The sequence below is a fragment of the Parus major genome, chromosome 2 (genome assembly GCF_001522545.3).
Source record: "Parus major isolate Abel chromosome 2, Parus_major1.1, whole genome shotgun sequence".
Taxonomy (NCBI): domain Eukaryota; kingdom Metazoa; phylum Chordata; class Aves; order Passeriformes; family Paridae; genus Parus; species Parus major.
The window spans coordinates 5,949,842-5,968,142 of NC_031769.1; the positions used below are offsets into that span (position 1 = coordinate 5,949,842).

An 18,301-nucleotide genomic window follows, 5' to 3' on the forward strand; every position below is an offset into this window, starting at 1 on the left:
TCTCCCTCTCCCTCGTTTTTATTAACCTTTAATATTTTTCTCAACTCTTTATTTTATCCTCTGCCCTTCAGCTTCCTTTCTCATACTCAGTACCTGCTGTTGTCATTTTCAACTATTTTTATAGACCATAAAAATTGCACAAAGACCCTGATCTAGCAAAGTGACACACACATACCTTTAAGTGCTCCAGAACCATTGACTCCAACAGAGCTACCACTGTGCTTAAATCGAACCACACATTTAAGTGTTTTCCTGGATCAAGTCCATCACCACACTGACATCAGCCAGAACAAAACAGCACCTGAGATTCAGCAACATAAATACATAGCAACCCCAACCAAAGCCAGTGCTGTAACCTTCAGGTTACCTTTCCTCAGTGCTTTCTGTCATTGCTAACCCTGTTAAGGCTACATTTAAAATCTCTTCTGCAAGCATGCACTGGAAGTACTGCTTAGGAACAACCCTGCTTAAGCCAAGGCTTTCTTATGGTTTTAGAATTTGCATGGCCTGTTTTGCTAGATCAGGATCTTGGACAATACGGTCCCCAGGGCAAAATGCATGTTTATTTTTCTGCTTGAATCATATGTGTTCATATAGCACAAAATAGCAATTAGTAATTTTCTGTTCAGAGGTACAAGGAAGATTCTCTACATACCACAGATGCCCTGTCTTGTGCAGTTGTAAGTGAAAAATTATGACAGATCAAAATTTCAAAAGTCCAAGGTATTAACCTTAGCACTGGCACTTTACTGTAACCATAAATATGCAAAAAGACTAAAGTAATCCCTCCCCTCCTGAATTCTGCTCCCTCCCTTTATTTTGTAGCCTTTCGCCTCCATTACTTTTTCTCTTTTATTCTCTCTTGATTACTTCACTGGTTTACACTTCAGCTTATAAATCCCATATGCTTGGAGCCTTGTCCTTTGTTAATCATAAAATAAGATTATGTGCACCTTGGGTACTGTACAAATTATTACTGTCTTCCTGCAAATGTCTTCCACATGGCCCCACCCTCAGTTCCAGCTGAGAACTAAGCTGCTGTTGTGAACAGGCTCAAAGAATAAATATTTTGCATTCATTTCACTAGCACAATGGAAACATTTTTCCAGGCTGCTGCCAAGATGGTATCTAGTCCTCCTCTGACTCAGCAGCCCATGCAGCTGACTTTCAAATGACTTGCTTGATTGTAATCTTAAAAGAAAAAAAAACCAAAAAGCAAACCACAACAACCAGGTGCATTTTTAAAGAGCTGTATTGCTCTCCTCTTGCACAAGCAGGTAGTGACACTATAAAATATGAAAGCTGAGAGAAAGAAGCCAAACAGGATTGAGCCCTTTTTGGGATGTCCTCTTTATTTCTTCCAACTTCATGAGTTTATTTCATCCAGTCAGAGAAAGGGATTGGGGAATGTTGTGAGGAAGTGAGAAAGGAATATGACTGCTTTATGCAGAAAATTTCCTCCTAGTATCAACCAGCCTTTTACATTCTTTAAAGCTCTGTTGGCCATTAAAGACAGTGTATCTAAAAATAAAATACAGACAAAGCTGGGTTAAGATGGCTAGGAATTTTAGGAGTTCTCTTCCATTAGCATTTTTTCCTTATTCTTAGGTCACTTTCCCTCTAGTCCAATCCAGAAGCAGGAAAGGTGCAACCAAACAGGTTCAAAGCTGTTTATCTCTTCTCCATTCTCATGGGAAAACTTTGGTCTATAATCCCTACTGCTCTGTGAATAGACAGTCCTGATGGTGAATAATTTTAGTGTTCCAAAATTGTCCTGACACATCTGGTAAGAAACTGTCAGCGACCCTGCATGGAACTGCAGATTTATATTAAATCACAGAGTAGGCACCCAGCTTCTAATCACTGATGGAGGTTACTCCTACCAGAAGTTCTGATCTTCTAAACAGAATAAGATGATGCTTATTAAATTAACAAGTCTAAAATTCAAAATAAACTGTGCCATGAGAAATCAGTTCAATGGGTAAAATGAGGCTGTCCCTCCAGCACCCTCTTACATCATGGTACTTAACCAAAAGATATCTATTTATATAGACACACGAGGCCAGATCCTTAGGTTTAGTCTTTTTATACCATGCATAGTGCAGGATTTAGGGTGATAAAAGTAATTTAGGTTTAAGCTACTAACTCTGTCTTCAGGGTGCTGGGGTCATGATTTTGGTACCAATGAGTATCTTAAAAAAGCCCCAGAGATGCTCTAGTTTTAATTGCCTTAGCTACTTATAGCCTTATGAGAGTTGTCAAAGCAGCTGGGAATTGATTGGACTCAGCATTCTTGCTATTCATCCTTTCCACCTCGCTTTCCTCCTTTTGATCTAGGACTAGGAGGAACAGGAATTGTAGGATTTCATGTCATTAAAATAAATTCTCCACTGAGTGAACCCATAGATAGTTGATTAAATTATTTCTGTAGCTGCAGAAAAAGCCACAACTTGACACAGACACACATTTCCTTAGGGCAGAAAAAAATAATCTTTATGCAATAAAATTTCCCTGCATTGTAAGATTGATTGCATGAATCTGAACACTGCAACCAGAATACAAATATATGAGGACACCAGCATTTCAGGAAGTTGTAATTGAACATTTTTTCTTTTAAAACAAGTAAGTAGCTTTAAAAAAAGCCCCAATGAATGAACCAGTATGAAATGGATACCAAGAAGCTTTTTGCATGTTCTAAATACTAAAATGGGAGAAAAACACCAAGTGGGACACAAAAGATATGACTAATAGGGAGAAAGTGAAGTGAGGAAACAGAATATTAATAAAATGGGAGCTGGGATTAAAAAGTAGTGTGATACGGCTGAAGCTTTCTATTTCTATAAAATTCAGGTTCATTTATTCTTTATTTATTATTAGTATTAAAATTATTATTATTATCTATTTCCACTAAGTCTCACTATAGACATTCCAACCATATTAAATAATTCTCCTATGAACTTATATTCAATTCAGTGGAGCCATCATCATACTCTGTCAAAGGAGACTGAGATCAAATTGGGTGGGCTCCAAACATTTTTTCAGCAGTATTTTCATAATTGTTGTAGGATTCATCACGGAATGATTCCTTTACTAGGTTTGATAATTTTAACTAATTAGTTATGTGCCCACTATTGGAGAAATATTTTAAATTTAAAAACATTTTCACATGGATAGCAACAGCTCCCATAGGGAAAAAGGATTAAACAAGGATAGCTTGTTACAACCCCTGGGATATCTTAGGAGCACAATCACCTCCTAGGAGTGCTGCTATTAAGGCACTTAAAAGGAGCCTGGACTCACCAGGCTGTAAATGACAGCCTTTGGGGCTCTAATTTTGGTGATCAGTTTACTGTGGTATAAATCACAACTGAATCACAGTAATGTCTTGGCACTCTCATGCACTGCCTTAAACCACACAAATACTGAAATAAGGAGTTCTGGTATATTGGAAAGCTGGTTTCTTTTTTTCACAGCCTGTACCTTTTTTTTTTTTTTTTTTAAAGACAAGCTCTCAGAATCAAAGAACACTTTTGTGTTCTCTTCATCAGATTGCAATCTCTTTACTCACCCAGCAGATTACAGAGCTCTGATAGGTGGTATGGCTTTTTGGAGAGAGCCATACCAAAGGACCTGCTGCACACATCCTGGTTCCCAGGCTCCTTGCCAGCACAGGGTGTGATGTAACAGCCTCTCTCTCAAGCTGAACAAGTTAACAGCCCTGTTGTGGAGTTTACTACATTTTGGCTAAGAAGCAGCATGAATAGCTTTGCAGGGAAGTGCTACTGTTTAACAAGTGAGTAGCTGCAGGAACAATCTGGTTTCTCCCTTTTATCCAGGACTGCAAGAGAGTCCCAGCTGTACATTACATCTCTCCTCTCCCATACACTGGAACAGCAAGGACTGTGCAAGATGAATAGAGACCAGACTCCCTTCTGTGTGCTCTGTCTGCAGTTTAACCCACTCACACAAGCAAAGAGTCTCTGACTACCTTTTGGCTGACTTCCTCTTGTTAAGAACGTTGTGGGAAATCACTTGGCTTGGCAGTCATTTGGAGGAGGTGGCTCACTACACAATCATATGGAAAGGACCATTTGTAGGTATGTTCTGACTTTGCCACTTCTTGTGAGCAGAGGAAGCCCCAGCCTTGTTTTCCACCAAAAGAGACCTCAAAGGCAACTCTCCAGTCTGGAGCAAGCACTCTCTGGCCTGGGCTCCTCTCATGCTGGGAAAGGGGAAACCAGGAGACGAGGTATCACAGAAATGCTTGTGCTTGCAGGCAGTAGTGCTATTTTCACAGTGTCTTATGTGTCAGAGGAGTAAAAAAGGATGAAAAAAAAAGGATGAAAGAAAAGGATACAACCACATAATGCACAATGTACCACATTCCACTTCAAAATACGGACAAGGCAGAAACAGGGCGAACAGGTTCGTTACTGAATTTGCAACCTCTCTGCATTCCTTCCATGGTTTGTAATGTCACACAAGAGAAGAGTTATCGTTCACCACTTACTGCCTGAAGGTTACACCATCCAAACAGCACAAGGCCAAAGTACAGAGTCGTGAAGTGCATTGTGAAAAATCAAATTGCTCCTTTGCTGTTTAACGCAGCGTGCAGTAATCTTTGGGCACAGCTTTGATCTCTTATCAGTTGAATTTCTCATTATAACCTTCTAACTCAGCCACTAGGAACACCTACACATGCAGGGGAGAGCCTGGCAGAGCTGCTGCAGTGGTGTGTGACAGGCCCAGCACTTCCAGCTTTGGGCATCTGAGGAGTGCCTGGATCAGAAATGCAGCACCTGGAGTCAATCCCTCCTTCACAGTCAGCCCCAGAGGCTCCTCAGCCCCCTGGGGATCTGATTCATCCCCTGCAAATGCCTCTCTGGGGGAATGCAGAGACAACCAGAGTTACTGTACTCCCAGCTTAAGCAGCTCAGAAAGGTTTCTAAAGTTAGTTGGGATAAATGCAGACCTTGGTGATTACCACAGACACCCATTTAGCATGAGGTTAATTGCTTAGCTTTGTGTACTGTGGTGAGATGGTACTTGCTGAAGGAGGATCTCCCTCTCTCAGGAACGGTCTCCCACTATTTATTCCCCTTCCCAGAATCAAAGGCTTAAAAATCACATGAAAATACCCACTGTTGGAAGTGCTACTAAATTATGAAAGGGTTTGGTTACATCTGCTGGGAAATAAGTATTTTTATTCTTCCCTCCATGTCTTCTCTCTAACTGAACAGATTTAACCGTTCTGCACCCGAATCTCAGACAGGTAAAAAACAACTTCAGAACCAGTTTCAAGTGCTATTAATTATAAAAATAGACTAAGATTACTTCCAAGTCCTGGTACTGTATATCTTCCTATAGTTATCTGTTCTTCTGGTTTGGTTTTTTTTTAATATTTCCAGGTCTGGATCCAAGGGTTCCTCTTTCCTACTGCACTATATATAGCAATCATGAATCATTTATAATAGTTCTGGGGTCTCACACATTATCATTATCAGTTAAGCAATGTAATAAATAAATGAGATTTAAGTTGACAGAGCCCTGTAGATAAGAGTCAACTTCTCATTTCAGATGTCAACATAGATGCTTCCATATCATTGAATTGATCACCTAACAGCATGGCCACTGTGAAAGCCTTTATCATAAAATTTATAGTGTGTTTTTAAAATAACTGAAATTGTTGTGCCAGCAAATAGTGATCTAAGTTAAGAAGAAATTGAATTTGCCTCTTACAGATTTGTTTATGGCGTGTGATTGTGAAATGATGTATTTATTTACACACAGCTCAGAATAAATGAAATATCTGAAATACAGTACTCAAGTGAAGAATGTTTATCTACTGCTGTTGTATTTGCACAGGAATGTTGGGTCAATAATTTGCAGGGATCAAAATACATGACAGTGTTGAGAGAACAGAATCAGCTTCAGATTCATGTCCTTCTGCAGGAACTCAGCCTTTCTCTCTAACAGCTTCTCCTTCTAGAAGAGAGTGGCAAATCTTATCTCTCTTTCCAGTCTCTGTTGAAAATTAAACATCCACAGCTTTGTTCCACACTGATCTGTGGCTGCTGACATTTATTGCCAAGTAAAGCAACACCTGAATGATTCACTGGCAGCCCTGCACACTCACTGCTCTCAGACATAAATGAGTACAGAGGGTACCAGACAATCAGGTGCCACACATCCCACACATTTCTGTATCTTCTGAACAGGAGAGCATTGAGTCCAGCATTCTGAAATCCCCCCAGACTTTCTCTTGTACATATATACAACCACAACTGTTCATAAAAACCTGCTGAGAATTCTGTTTCTTTATTCTGGCATCTTCTACTCAACTTCATGTTGTCTGAATCAGCAAATAATCAAAAACAAAACAAACTTTTCAGTCTTTCAGTCAGTGGAATGTGCTAAGATTATGCTGTTTCCTCACTTCTATTCTAACAGGTACAAAAGACTCTTCTGTAGCTGCATAACACAGATGAACACATTCATATGCAAATAATATGACTGACTGATTAAAACCTACCCAAAATATTTTTGCATCCTACAAACCTTTGGGTTTAATAATTTCTGCACCCCAAGAATATACTGACATGGAAAGGCAGTGAGCTGGATACAGAAAAATTACACTGAAAAGAACTCTGGAGTTCCTTAACTATAAAGTAGCACTTATTTTATTTAATACTTTAATAATTTGCTTTTGCATAGCAGAAGAAAAAGTCTTTAATTCATAGGGAGAGTTTGGCTAGATTGATCTAAAAAAACAAAGGTTGGCTACTGGTACAACAGGATGTAGCAAACAATGAATGAAAACAGCCATTAATTATAACAGCAAATAGTTATAACCTGTCCATGAAAAAATTATGTTAAAAATCAGAGACTTCCTAACTTTTACAGAAGGAGCCCCCAGAATAGTGTGTGTGAACGACTTGAAAGTAGCAGATGAACTCTGATCCAGGACCCAAATGCTCTCAGCATCACAACAGCTACTGCTACTGGAGGTACCTCACACAAAAGCAAAAAGGCTTTGGGACTGCTGTCTTACTGTGTTCTGATCCTGGAACAGCTTTCCCATGGGTGAGTGGGAGGAAACTTCCTGCTTTTCAATAAATTACTGAGAGCTGGAATGAAACAGAATTCATAGCTGTTCAACAGAGCAACTGACCCCATGAACCTGTATGCCCTTTAGAGTTCTAGATTTTTAGATACAAAAAATATTGAAGATTTTATATTTTGTAGGGGAAGAAAAGCTGGACAAGACAGATGCAGGGTGACAGATCACAGTCTGCTGGTTCCATGGGTCAGAGGAATAGAAAGATACAGGTAATGTGAAGGAATTAACACAAAAGGAAAAGGGGGAAAAAAGGCAGAGGAGAAAGAAAGTGATGCATCTGAGGCTCAGGCTGGCCAAGGGAGAGGGGAGAAGGCACAGAGCTATGCAGTACTGGAGAATGTCAGATGCTGGAATTCATGTGTTCCCAGGAACTGCTGAGTTCATGCATTACCAGAAACAGAAGAAACCACTCTTATGAAGACACCTTTGCATTGTGGGAGGCTGGATAAATGCCCTGGTAGTGCTGCCCTTCTTTTTCTACTCTCTGAGCTGGGGCAGGAGGTGTGATAGCAACTTGTGCTATTAGTCACCAGCAGTCCCAGTCATGTCAGACTCCAGAGGCATCAGGAACTCAGAATCCCTGCAGCTCAGACTGTGAATTTCTTTTTTATATGCTCTCTTTGTCTGCTAACTCTTTCATCAGCTCTTCTTAAGGGAGATAAAAGAAAATCCTAAATAAAATTTTATCCATCTCTGGGGTGGCATCTCAGCAGTGTATCCTGGGATCTGAAGCCATTGCAAAACTCACTTTGAAAGCAGTGCAGAGATTAGTTACTATTTGGGTAAATCAGAAGGGAGTCACCACCTTTGGATTCCCAGTGTCCTCTCAGCCAAACTCTGAAGCAAACTGAAGGAAAAGGCCGGGTTCTCATTCTGTCCCACAGTATGGACACACACACACTGCAGCCCATCAGCTGTAACACAGGACACAGTCCACACACAACCCTGGACATTTCCCAGTGGAAAACTGGACACAAGTTTTACTTACTGGTTTTGAGGTAGCACAGGGAGCTGGTGTCATGATGGGAGGCTTGGCTGCACTTTGAGATGGAGGCAGAGGAAATCTCTGCCCTGTGTCCGGAGGCGAGGAACAGTGAATCCGTGTTTCTAGTCTCTCAGGCTCATGCTTATAGGATTCAAGAGGGAACGTGGGCTGCTTGGTCACTTGTGTTGGGGTAGATGGAGAAGAGGAGAGGCTAGAGGCTGTGAACAACAATAATGACCAAAGATCAGTTCAGGTGAAAAGCAGACAGAGATCTCAGCTTTACAGAAATCCTGTACTTTTTCATCACATTTCCCCAAACTAAAAGTAGGCATCTCACCTCCTTGTTTATGAAAGGGAATCTGTGCCTTGCCATTAAAACTCTTAAGCTGGTTGAACTGTGTGATCCACTACAAGAAGGTACAGTGGCAGGATGGGAGTGCTGGAGTTTTGTGTTGTATTAACCTCCTGTCTGATTGCTTATTTCTAAAATGACACTCAGTATGGGTATTGCTTTATTGTTATCATTTTAATACTCCTATGAGTCTCAGGATTAACTTTATCTCATAGCACATGGCTCAAAACCTTTAATGGTTGCTTTTTCTCCTTTTTCATTATTTTAACAGTATTTCAGTCATCAGTTAAAATACAATTAGGAGCAAACACAAAAAGGAACAAGGTGTATTTCTTCTGAGCCTCAGTTTGCTTTCTGTAAAGCTCTTGTACAGCATTATTACAAACCTAAATTGTTTTCAGCTGCCTTTGAAGAGAAAGATTGATCTTATCTTTTGCCAAAAAATCAGTGTCAGCAGCAGAAAATTTCTCTTGTGAGCACCCTGTTTTTATTTGACATGTGTATGTACCCCAGCTGTATTTTTGGTTACGTTCCTAGAGCAGCTCTGAATTGTGAATAAACAGATTTAAACTGTGTTTATTATCCATTTAAGAACCAGCAGACATCCACCACTAGTCAGAAAATTCAAGTTCCAACATCTGTGTTTCTGGTTACATGTACATCAGCAAACCAAGGGTGCTTCTCTGATCCCAGCATAAATCAGGACAGACTCAGGTGCATAAAAACCTAGAGGCTGAACCAGGATCTGTATTTTTAAGTGTGCTGTAAGACCTCTGAATTTGGCTCATTTCTTGTGCTTCCATAGATTTGTGTAGATGATCAATTAGTCCAAAGGGGACTCAAGCCCATCAAAAGAGAGCAGATTAATGAGCATAAAATCCCAGGTGTGTCAAAAATCAGAGGAGTGTTTGAGAACGCAATGTTGCATTTTCATGGTAAACTTTCAGGGCTCCACCAGAGATTTTCGCACCAGAGGTTTCTTCCTAAATTCCTGGACTTGGAACACTGGACTTCCAACAACTCAGGGAGGGATCTGTTACTTGAAGAAACTATTACTCCTGACATATCTGGGGAAGAGTTAGCATATTCTATGTTTAAAGTAATTAACATATAATACAGGTAACTGTTCTTTCCCTATTATTCTTCTTTGAAAACAACCTTTCTTGATGGCTTTTACATAATAAGAGACTTAACTTTATAATAATAGAGTCACTCAACATGAAACCTGCAAAATAATTAGGCTCTAATATGTTTTATTAATAGTGGGTTTAGTGGTACAGAGCACTATACCACTTTCAAAGAAAATCTTAATTCTCACTGATAAATTTTAGCTTTGATGGACTCAAAAAGGACCCCCTACTCAGTGCCTATCTTTGGTCCTTTTCCAAACTTGCAGATAGACTTCCATTTAATTTGATTTTTAAAGAGCCCTGCAGCTCTGCCAGCAATGCCACAGGCCCAGAGGAGACTGGGGCTGGAGGCAGGTGCAGATGTTGGCTGATGTGACACGCCACAGAGTGAGGCAAGAGTAATAACCACCCTGGCATTTTGAATGTCCTCAAACCCTGCTCGTTTCAGGGGGACTGGAGAGGTGTGTTCCACTTCCTTAAGGATTGAAAGGACACCTAACTTGCCTGTTCAGTTTTTGCTTACTGACAAATTTAAATAAGCTGCTCTGAGGAAGATGTTCCTCTGTGTTTTTTTATGGAATAAATGTTCCCTGAGTGCTCAAACTGGGAACTGAGATAGCTATAATTGATGCAAATGGAAAACCACTAAAAGGGAGAAAACCACCATTAGATCTTAAATGCTTGCTGCTGGGATGTGTTCATTGTGTGCTAATGTATTCAGCAAGTCCACCAGAACCATTTCCAGTGCTGAGAGGCTCTGCCAGAAGAGCTTTTACCAGTCATAAACAGAAATACAGAAAACTCAGCATCTGAGCAAGGCTGGCCTGCCAAGTGCAGAGGACATCTGTAGGACACAGGGACATATGGATCAAAAGGGACCAAGGAAGTCACATCTCTTACATCCTGTGTAAAGTACTGTCAACTCATCACAGACATGTAACAGCCCAGGCAGGACAGACAGAGTGGTTTCCATATTATAAGAATGTTCACTGGTGGTGAATCTCCTTTTGGATGCCAGCCTTGGACACTTGGCGTGAGTTTTTATGGATGAAGAGCATCTGACTCCAGCACACTGAGCCTTAGAACTGTTTGTTTCAACCAGGCACTTCAAACATAAAGTACTCGCTGTGAGGCACACCCTAATACATCTGAGATTCAATTTGTCTGTGACTCAGTTTCTGCACAGAGTTGGAGGGAAAAATATAATTATTTTGCAGGCTACTGATAAAGTTAAGGTAATTAAGCTTTTCAATCTTTCAGAAGCCCACCTCATAGCATTTCTGTGGTATGTATGTTATTTACATTTGTACAACACTGAGACTAAAGTCATAATCACATAGGAAATGCTAAATTTTTAATGAATATTACAACAAAATACTTCTGGCTGCTGTGATACAGCCTAGCACCCTAAACCCTATGAAGTTTTTTATAAAAGCCTTCCACATCAAAGAATGAAAATCTATAATATATCTCCAGAGCAAAGTTCAGGACTTTGTATTAACTTTAGTCCTATTGGACTGACAACTAAACAAACTAAACATTTGCAGCACTGGTGCAAATATGTTGTTATCTGTACATGCAGTGGGGGCCCTGCTCTACTACAGCAGAAGGAATCCAGTGAAGGGACAAGATACAGCTCTATCCCATGGCTAAAACCAGTTTATTTGAGAGAATGTACTTCAAACAAATAAGCAGGGAAAACCAGACAACAATTCAGGATTCTTTTATAATGAAACTGCAACAATTCAGTAGGGCTCATGTATGTAGAATTTGGGCAAAGAAACAAACTTGACATTGGCTACAAACCCTACTAGTTCTGGTAACAATATGAACAAAATGTGGTATTTTCATGTTATGAAACTAAATAGCTGTCCCTTTTTTTACAGCACAAAATAATTTTAGAAAAAAATTAAAAAGAGAGAAAAAAGTCTATCAGATCGGTTGCTGTGTCTCTGGCTAACAAAAGGGATTATCCTTTAGAGTTGGAACTGAGTAAGGTCTCTTCCAACCCAAAACATTTGATGATTCAATGATTCTATATTTCCTATGGATTAACCCTATCCATTCTGAAACAATCCAAAGAGTTTTGCTTTGTTCTGATTCATTTTCACATTACCTTTCTTGGGACAAAACAAGAACAAATAAAGAGGATAACTTTGTGGTCTCCAAATTGATGAATTGTAAGCACTAACATTTGCATAACTGATTATGCATATGAATTATAATGAGATTCATATGAATATGTGGTTCAAAACAACTCTCATATTACAACTTTGCATGGAATGTGTATGTGAGATCCTAACAGAACCAGATAGCACTAGACTTTGAGCAGAACGGGGCTGTCTGCAGCTGCCTTCCCCTTGTGACAGGGACAGCACACATGGATGGCCCAGCACTCAGTTTTGTGCCCCTAATTGAGCAACTTCAGATGGGATTGAGCCACACATCATGGGATGGATGTAAAAGTCCCAAGGAAGCTGGAATGGCAGTGCCCACACCTGTGGCTCAAGTCACACCCAGCACCAGCTGGTTTCGAGCTGGGCACAGACCTACAAAACCAATGTTGCTCCCTTCACTTGTTTCTCTTGGTATTTACAACAATTTCTCCTAAATAAAGCCCTTATTTTGCACAGCATTAAGTTTTTCACCCATGTGAACATGGACATTCTGATCCAAACCAGCCCTCCACTGATACATAACAGGAAAGGATGAAGTGCTGCATTGTCATCTGTGTACTCCCAAGGGAAAAAAGGGTGGATGCCCTCCTTCATTTCCTACATTCCCAGGGTGACACCCACAATGAGTTCTGTCACCTACATTTCATGCCTGACCTGGCAGGATGCATCTGGTGGTTTCTGAGAGGAAGGATGCTCATAACCCAGTGATTCCTGCCAAAGCCTCTCTTTTCATCAACTCTTTTCCAGAAAGAAAAACAGCTGCTGTCCCCATGAACCTTCGGAGCCACCCACCCCCATAGGATGCTGGAAGGGATTTCAGGGATGTGTTAACACTCCTTTACAGAGATTTGGCTTCAGGGGGACGGTAACAGATAGAGTCATACTCCCCATTGAGGGCCCTAAGGATGGAGCCAGCAGCCTGCCCTCAAATTTTTATTTTTACCTTTGTGTGCTTAAGTTGCTGAAACTGGAGTGAGTTACTGGCCATGAAAATGAAATTACTCTTTGCACTTTCCCTACAAATCACACTTCAGTATTCTCTCATCCTGTACCTGATCAAGCAAATAATAACACTGCTAATACATAAAGCTGTGGCTAAAACAGTTTTCTGAGGTTATCTATAGGGACATATTCATTTTTTCTCAGCAAAAAAACAAAACAAAATAGAACAAAACAAAAAACAAAACCCAAAATCCCTCATCCCCTCAAAAAAACCCAAAAAACCAAAAGAAATTCCATTTGCAGTGTCTCCATGTGACACTTTTTCTTGACTCTTTCCCAGGACAACACTGTCCTTTCATTTGCATTCTCAGCTGGCAGTGAAACAGAGAAGGCGGCAGGCTGTGGCTGCTGAATTTTAAGTACCCTGCAGCACAAGTGAATCTGAGTTGAGCTGCTGGTTCATTAAGCTGATTCACTCTTCAGACACAATTCTATGTTAATTCTGACACATAAGCAAATCAATGCAAATTATGTGAAATGAGGTTTAATGCCACTTAATGGCAGTAAAGCTCTGAACCTATCAGCAGGTAAATGGCTACTGCCTGTTTCCATCCAAACAGTACTGGTGACATTGGCACTAAATGTTGTAAAACACCTATTAGTTTAAAAAATAATGAATTAAGTCTGAAGAGTAAATCTGAAGAGTTATGGTACCAAAAAATAGCATGGATACTGCCCAGGAAATTTCCTGTTTTATCTAACACTGTCACACACCAGTTCAGGTGCCTCTCACCATGTAAGAATTACAGCTCCTATTCTTGACCCCTATAGCCTTTATCTGTGATTGACACTGTATTACCCATATAATGGCCAGGCCTTCCAGCCCTTCCAAGCTCCCTGGTTTCAGCTGAGCAGCATCTATCCCAGCTGCATTAGCAAACACATTTATTTCAATCTTACTAAAACAGCTCAGTGGCTTTTCATGTAGTGAGCACACCACTCAATGAGCAGCTTACTTGTTTCCAAAAACACATTTCTGATGTTTTATGAATCAGAGGAAGAGAAAAATACACCTCTGAAGTAATTAAAATGTTATATGTTGTCTGAAAATTTCACAGGAAAACATCTATTTTTGCAACTTAAAAATCTAAAAAAAATCAAATTCATTTATAGTAGTTTGAACACAGTAAAGGAAACCACTTCTTAAGTGGTCTCAGCCATAGAAATACCTGACCCTGAAAGCTCCAGCTTTTGATCTAGATGCTATTTCATTTTGTAAAACCAAAGAAAAAGCCCTATTGGTATCCAGAATTCAGCCTGTTCTACTCCACTTGTGGCCTATTTATGTGCCAAAACCACACTTGTATCTGTGGAATCTGCAATGTAACACCTTTTCCTCATAAAACTGAGAAAATCAGGAGCTGAGGAGTTTAATTAGCAAAATTTTGAGAACTGCTCTTCTTTCTGAAGATCTCAAGGCCCCTTTATGAGGAAAGGCTGATCAGGAGAAACTCTTGGCTGCATCTTTAAAAATTATGATGCTGTATCCTTAAAGGGGTTTACTGAAGATCTCTGCTGCAATGGTGATTAGACAGAGGATCTTCCACCTTGCCCAGAACCACACGTTGGTTATCTTACATTTGTTAAGTGTATTTGTCAAATTTAGAGAGACTAAATACATTATGCCAGCTCATAAAGCAATAAACACATGAGATCCAAGATCAGAAATCCTGGTGGAGAGCATCCCTCCCAATGGGCTTTTCTAGTTCTCCTTGGCAGCAAGGTTCCAGCCTGGCTTCTAACTACTAATTTTCTGCCAATGCTTCTCCTTTGTCTTGCAAATACTGGAGAAAAGACCACGGCCAAATAATTCAGAGCAAAGAAAGGGGGATCACTCACAAGCTTGATGGCAAAGAATGGCTTTTTTTTGAGACGGCCAAATGCACATTCCATTGCTGTTCTACAGCCTGACAGGTGATGAATGAAGAGGTCCTGGTAATGGTTGAGGTAGTCACTGAATAAGTGCCTGGGCTGGCACGAATAATTAACTCGGCATGGTAATTATACTGAGAGACTCAGCACCAAGGCTTCGTCAGACACCAGATGGCTGCGGCCAAGACTCAGAAACACAGACAACGTGTACCTTGCCAGCACAAGTGCCAGTGAACGGGGAAAAGTATTAACAGAGATCCTCAGCAGGTAACAGCCTGATGGGGGAATATCCTGTAGAACCAGAAGCAGGAGAAGTTTGGGCACGAATCTTTACGAGAAACACACACATGAGCAAAGAATGCTTCACCCTCCTGGGCATCCATCACCCACAGAACACGGGCTCGTTTGCAGATATCAGCTTTTCACTTTCTCCGGGCAGCTCCCCTCTCCTGCCACCGACAGCAGAGCAGGAGCTGGGAAGGACCACGTCGTGAAGGGCTCCAGCTGCACACAGAGCCGGACAATGGCATGGGACATCCCGACATGGGGACCACCGCTGGGCTAGAAAACTCTGCAGCGCTGTGATACCCAGCTAAAAAGTCGCTAAAATGAAAATCAGTCACTGCTCTTCATTCAAACCGCGCTGTAGAGCCATGTGGCATCTGCACAAACCCCGGGTTTGTGACCCAAAGCCGTGAGTACCGAGCAGAATCAATCCAGGGAGATGTTCCACGTGGTGGCCCTTGGCACCAAAATCCCAAAGTCCCCAAGTCCCCGCTGCCTTCCCAGCACCGGCTCAGCTCCTCGGCCGGGCACAGCCCCACACCACAGGGTTCCCATGCTGCTACCGCTGCTGGCCACAGCCGGCTGCGGGGAGGAACAATGCCTACAGCGGGACGCCTTTATTTACCTAATACACCACCTGGCATTTAAACTTTCACTGAGTACTTTGTGTTCAGAGCCCTTAATGAAATAACTTTTGTTTTCTATTTTAGCAAAGAGGCGGGCTGCTCGGGCGGGCATTTAACAGCGCTTTCCACATTAACCTCTACTGTCCTGTCCAGGCGTTCTTCTGTTCTGAGCCAAGCTGAGCTAAATGCCCCCCTGCCACTACAGAAAGCTGCAAGTTGTCCGTCTCTGGAGACACTTTGGTGGCCAGCACTGTGTGTCCCTCCATCACCCTGCCCTCTGCCAGAGCCTGCCAGAACTGCTTTCTGCCTCTCTTCTGCACAGCAAAGCTCCCAAAGCACGGCCACCATCATCACTGCTCGTGTTCTGCTTCTGGCAGCACCCCAAAGTTCTTCACAGACAAACAGGGAAACAGAGACCCCGGCCCTGAAAGGATTGCATTGTGACAGGCAAAGGAAAAGAGGAGGAAAATTACGGGGGAAAGGTGGAACAAGGAATGCTGCATGCACAGTACATAAAGACAAGTTTGGAAGCAATTACTTACTTGCTCTGATGCTTAATTTCACATTTAGGGATTTCATATTTAATCACTGCAATAAACATCAGCTTTCTGAAAGCAGCTGCTTGAGGGGTTGCAGAACAGAGCAGGCTGTTGTTTCACCTATGATTTATGATATGCTCATCCAGTGTAAATTAAAAAAAAGGTAATTGAGGCAAAGATTTGCTTGCAATAAAACAGTGCATTAACTGTGTAACTTATTTCTGTAGCACACTAAAGCAGAGGAACACCCCGTGGAATTGAAAAAAAGCTCCAAACATTTTACAAATATGTAATTAGAGGTGCAAGTTGACAAAAAGAACAGTCTAAAAAAGAGTTCTGCATAACCCACTGAAATCCCTGTGGGTGATTCCATCTGCATAGTACATCCACTTGCTGTGTAACCGAGAGACAGAATATTAATGCACATAAAGACCAGTAGGGTATCTATTTGCAGGGTAGGCATGACAGCTCCAGGGCTGGTGCCAGGGGAATATGCACTGCACTGTGCACACAGCTAAAGGCTGTGATGGCACTGTGTGCCTTCCCAAGGCTGGAAATAGCAGGATATAAGGGTATCAGAGCAGAGACTTCAGGACTCAGGCCCTGGGACCTGTTCTCTATTTAATTTATTGGTTTATGTTAGCCTCAGGTTCCAGCTCCTGCAATGAATAGGATAGCTCCAGAGGTGCCAGTAATAGCACCAGAAGTACAGCTGGAATGCCAGTCTCACAGCACAGTTTAATTTTGTTTATTTTCTGCAATGTTTACAAGGGCACTGAGGTGTGAGTAATTAAATATTTGCAAAGTACTCTGAATCCTCAGGAAAGCTGTAGCTAAAGAAAGAAGCCATAATTTGACATTTCTTTGCTTCTGATATTATTTTTTTAAACCTTTTCTTCTTTTATTAAAAGGAAAGAAAAATATCTAATTCTAGCTCTTTTCAAAATTCAGCAAGAGTCCAAGCTTCAGCCTGTGGCATTTGCCTCTTCCCACTGTGTCTGAGTCAGACCTGTGCCTCATCATAATTCCTCTCTTGCTAACCTGGGAATTAATCTTTTTGTGCACATATGGCATGGCAGAGACAACACAGGGCTCTCTAGCACACCTACCAAAGGCTTCTGAAGAAATAACTAATGACTTCATGGCTCTTGTTTGATTGAAAATAAATTGCTGTGGGACTGCTCCTGCTCCTTATGCCACTTGGTAGTATAATTTCCATTGCCTTAGTTGGTACTGGATGGTGCTTTTAGCAGAACATTAGTGCAGTAAGTGGCTGCTTTCTCTAGACACCAGCCAGCACAGAACTTCCCCTCCTCTTCCCTTGAAATGATCCATGCAGCACCAGCTTTCTTCTGCCTTTCACAATTAGATCTCAAGGTGATGTGGATGGCAAAGAACCGCAGGCCTCCGTCCTTCTGGTCAGTTCTAAATCAAACTGGTTTTCCAGAGCAGTACAAACACTCCTCTTGGCACAGGTAGGCAGCAGTGGGAAAGGGGCCAGGAGCAAAGCAGAACCACTTTGTACAGTGGCATTGCTGGGTTTTACCCCTGGAAGTGTACAGGAAACTATAGCTTAATTTCTCCTGTGGGACAGAATTGTCCGTCTAGGATCTGGTTGTGGGTACAAGGGAGGAAAAAAGGGAGAAGACAGCTGCATAGCCATGCACCAAACCCACAGCTATATCAACACCCTGAACTAGGATGTATTTATCAACCACTGGCAAGTCCACACTGCCATACATGAGGAATCAGTTACCACATTATTTTCCCAGCACAGAAACTGGGTAAGACTAAAATGAAATTAAGCCCTCTCCTCTTGCTGCAACCCTCCACACTCTTACCAATAAAGTACTGTTATGATACCCAGCAATGAAATGAGGCTGAGGAGCAGCAACATCACATCTGTACAGTTAAACTTCAGGATGGAGCCAGGAAGTACCCCAAGAAGCTATCCAAGGGTTATCAGAAGATATTTGTACAGAGTTTTAGATGCTGGTGCTGCCACAGCTGTGAAGTCAAACAGGCTCAGCAACTGTGCTACCTGCCCAAGAGAGCCATGAACACTTTGAGCCCATCCTACTCAAGGAGTTCAGCCAGAAGTGAATCCCTACTTTGTTAACATAAGCCTAAAGGGAATTTCAAACTCCTACCTGGATAAATATCAGTTACATGGAATGAACAAAAACTCTACTTGGGATGTTCAATGATCCTAT

The 18,301-nt window shown here is 41.4% G+C and overlaps 1 protein-coding gene and 1 long non-coding RNA gene across 4 annotated transcripts in view; one reads left to right on the forward strand and one right to left on the reverse strand.

The window, feature by feature from the left end:
- Nucleotides 1-3,981, forward strand: part of LOC117245574 — a 16,072-nt gene extending 12,091 nt beyond the window's left edge. The window contains exon 3 of the long non-coding RNA XR_004500378.1: nt 3,837-3,981. This is a non-coding gene — a long non-coding RNA (uncharacterized LOC117245574). The remainder of the gene's footprint in view (nt 1-3,836) is intronic.
- Nucleotides 1-18,301, reverse strand: part of PRKAG2 (protein kinase AMP-activated non-catalytic subunit gamma 2) — a 209,367-nt gene that overhangs the window by 58,745 nt on the left and 132,321 nt on the right. For all 3 annotated transcript variants that reach the window (XM_015653492.3, XM_015653503.3, XM_015653523.3), the window contains one exon: nt 8,109-8,323. In XM_015653492.3, the coding sequence (XP_015508978.1) occupies nt 8,109-8,323 (215 nt within the window). The remainder of the gene's footprint in view (nt 1-8,108; nt 8,324-18,301) is intronic.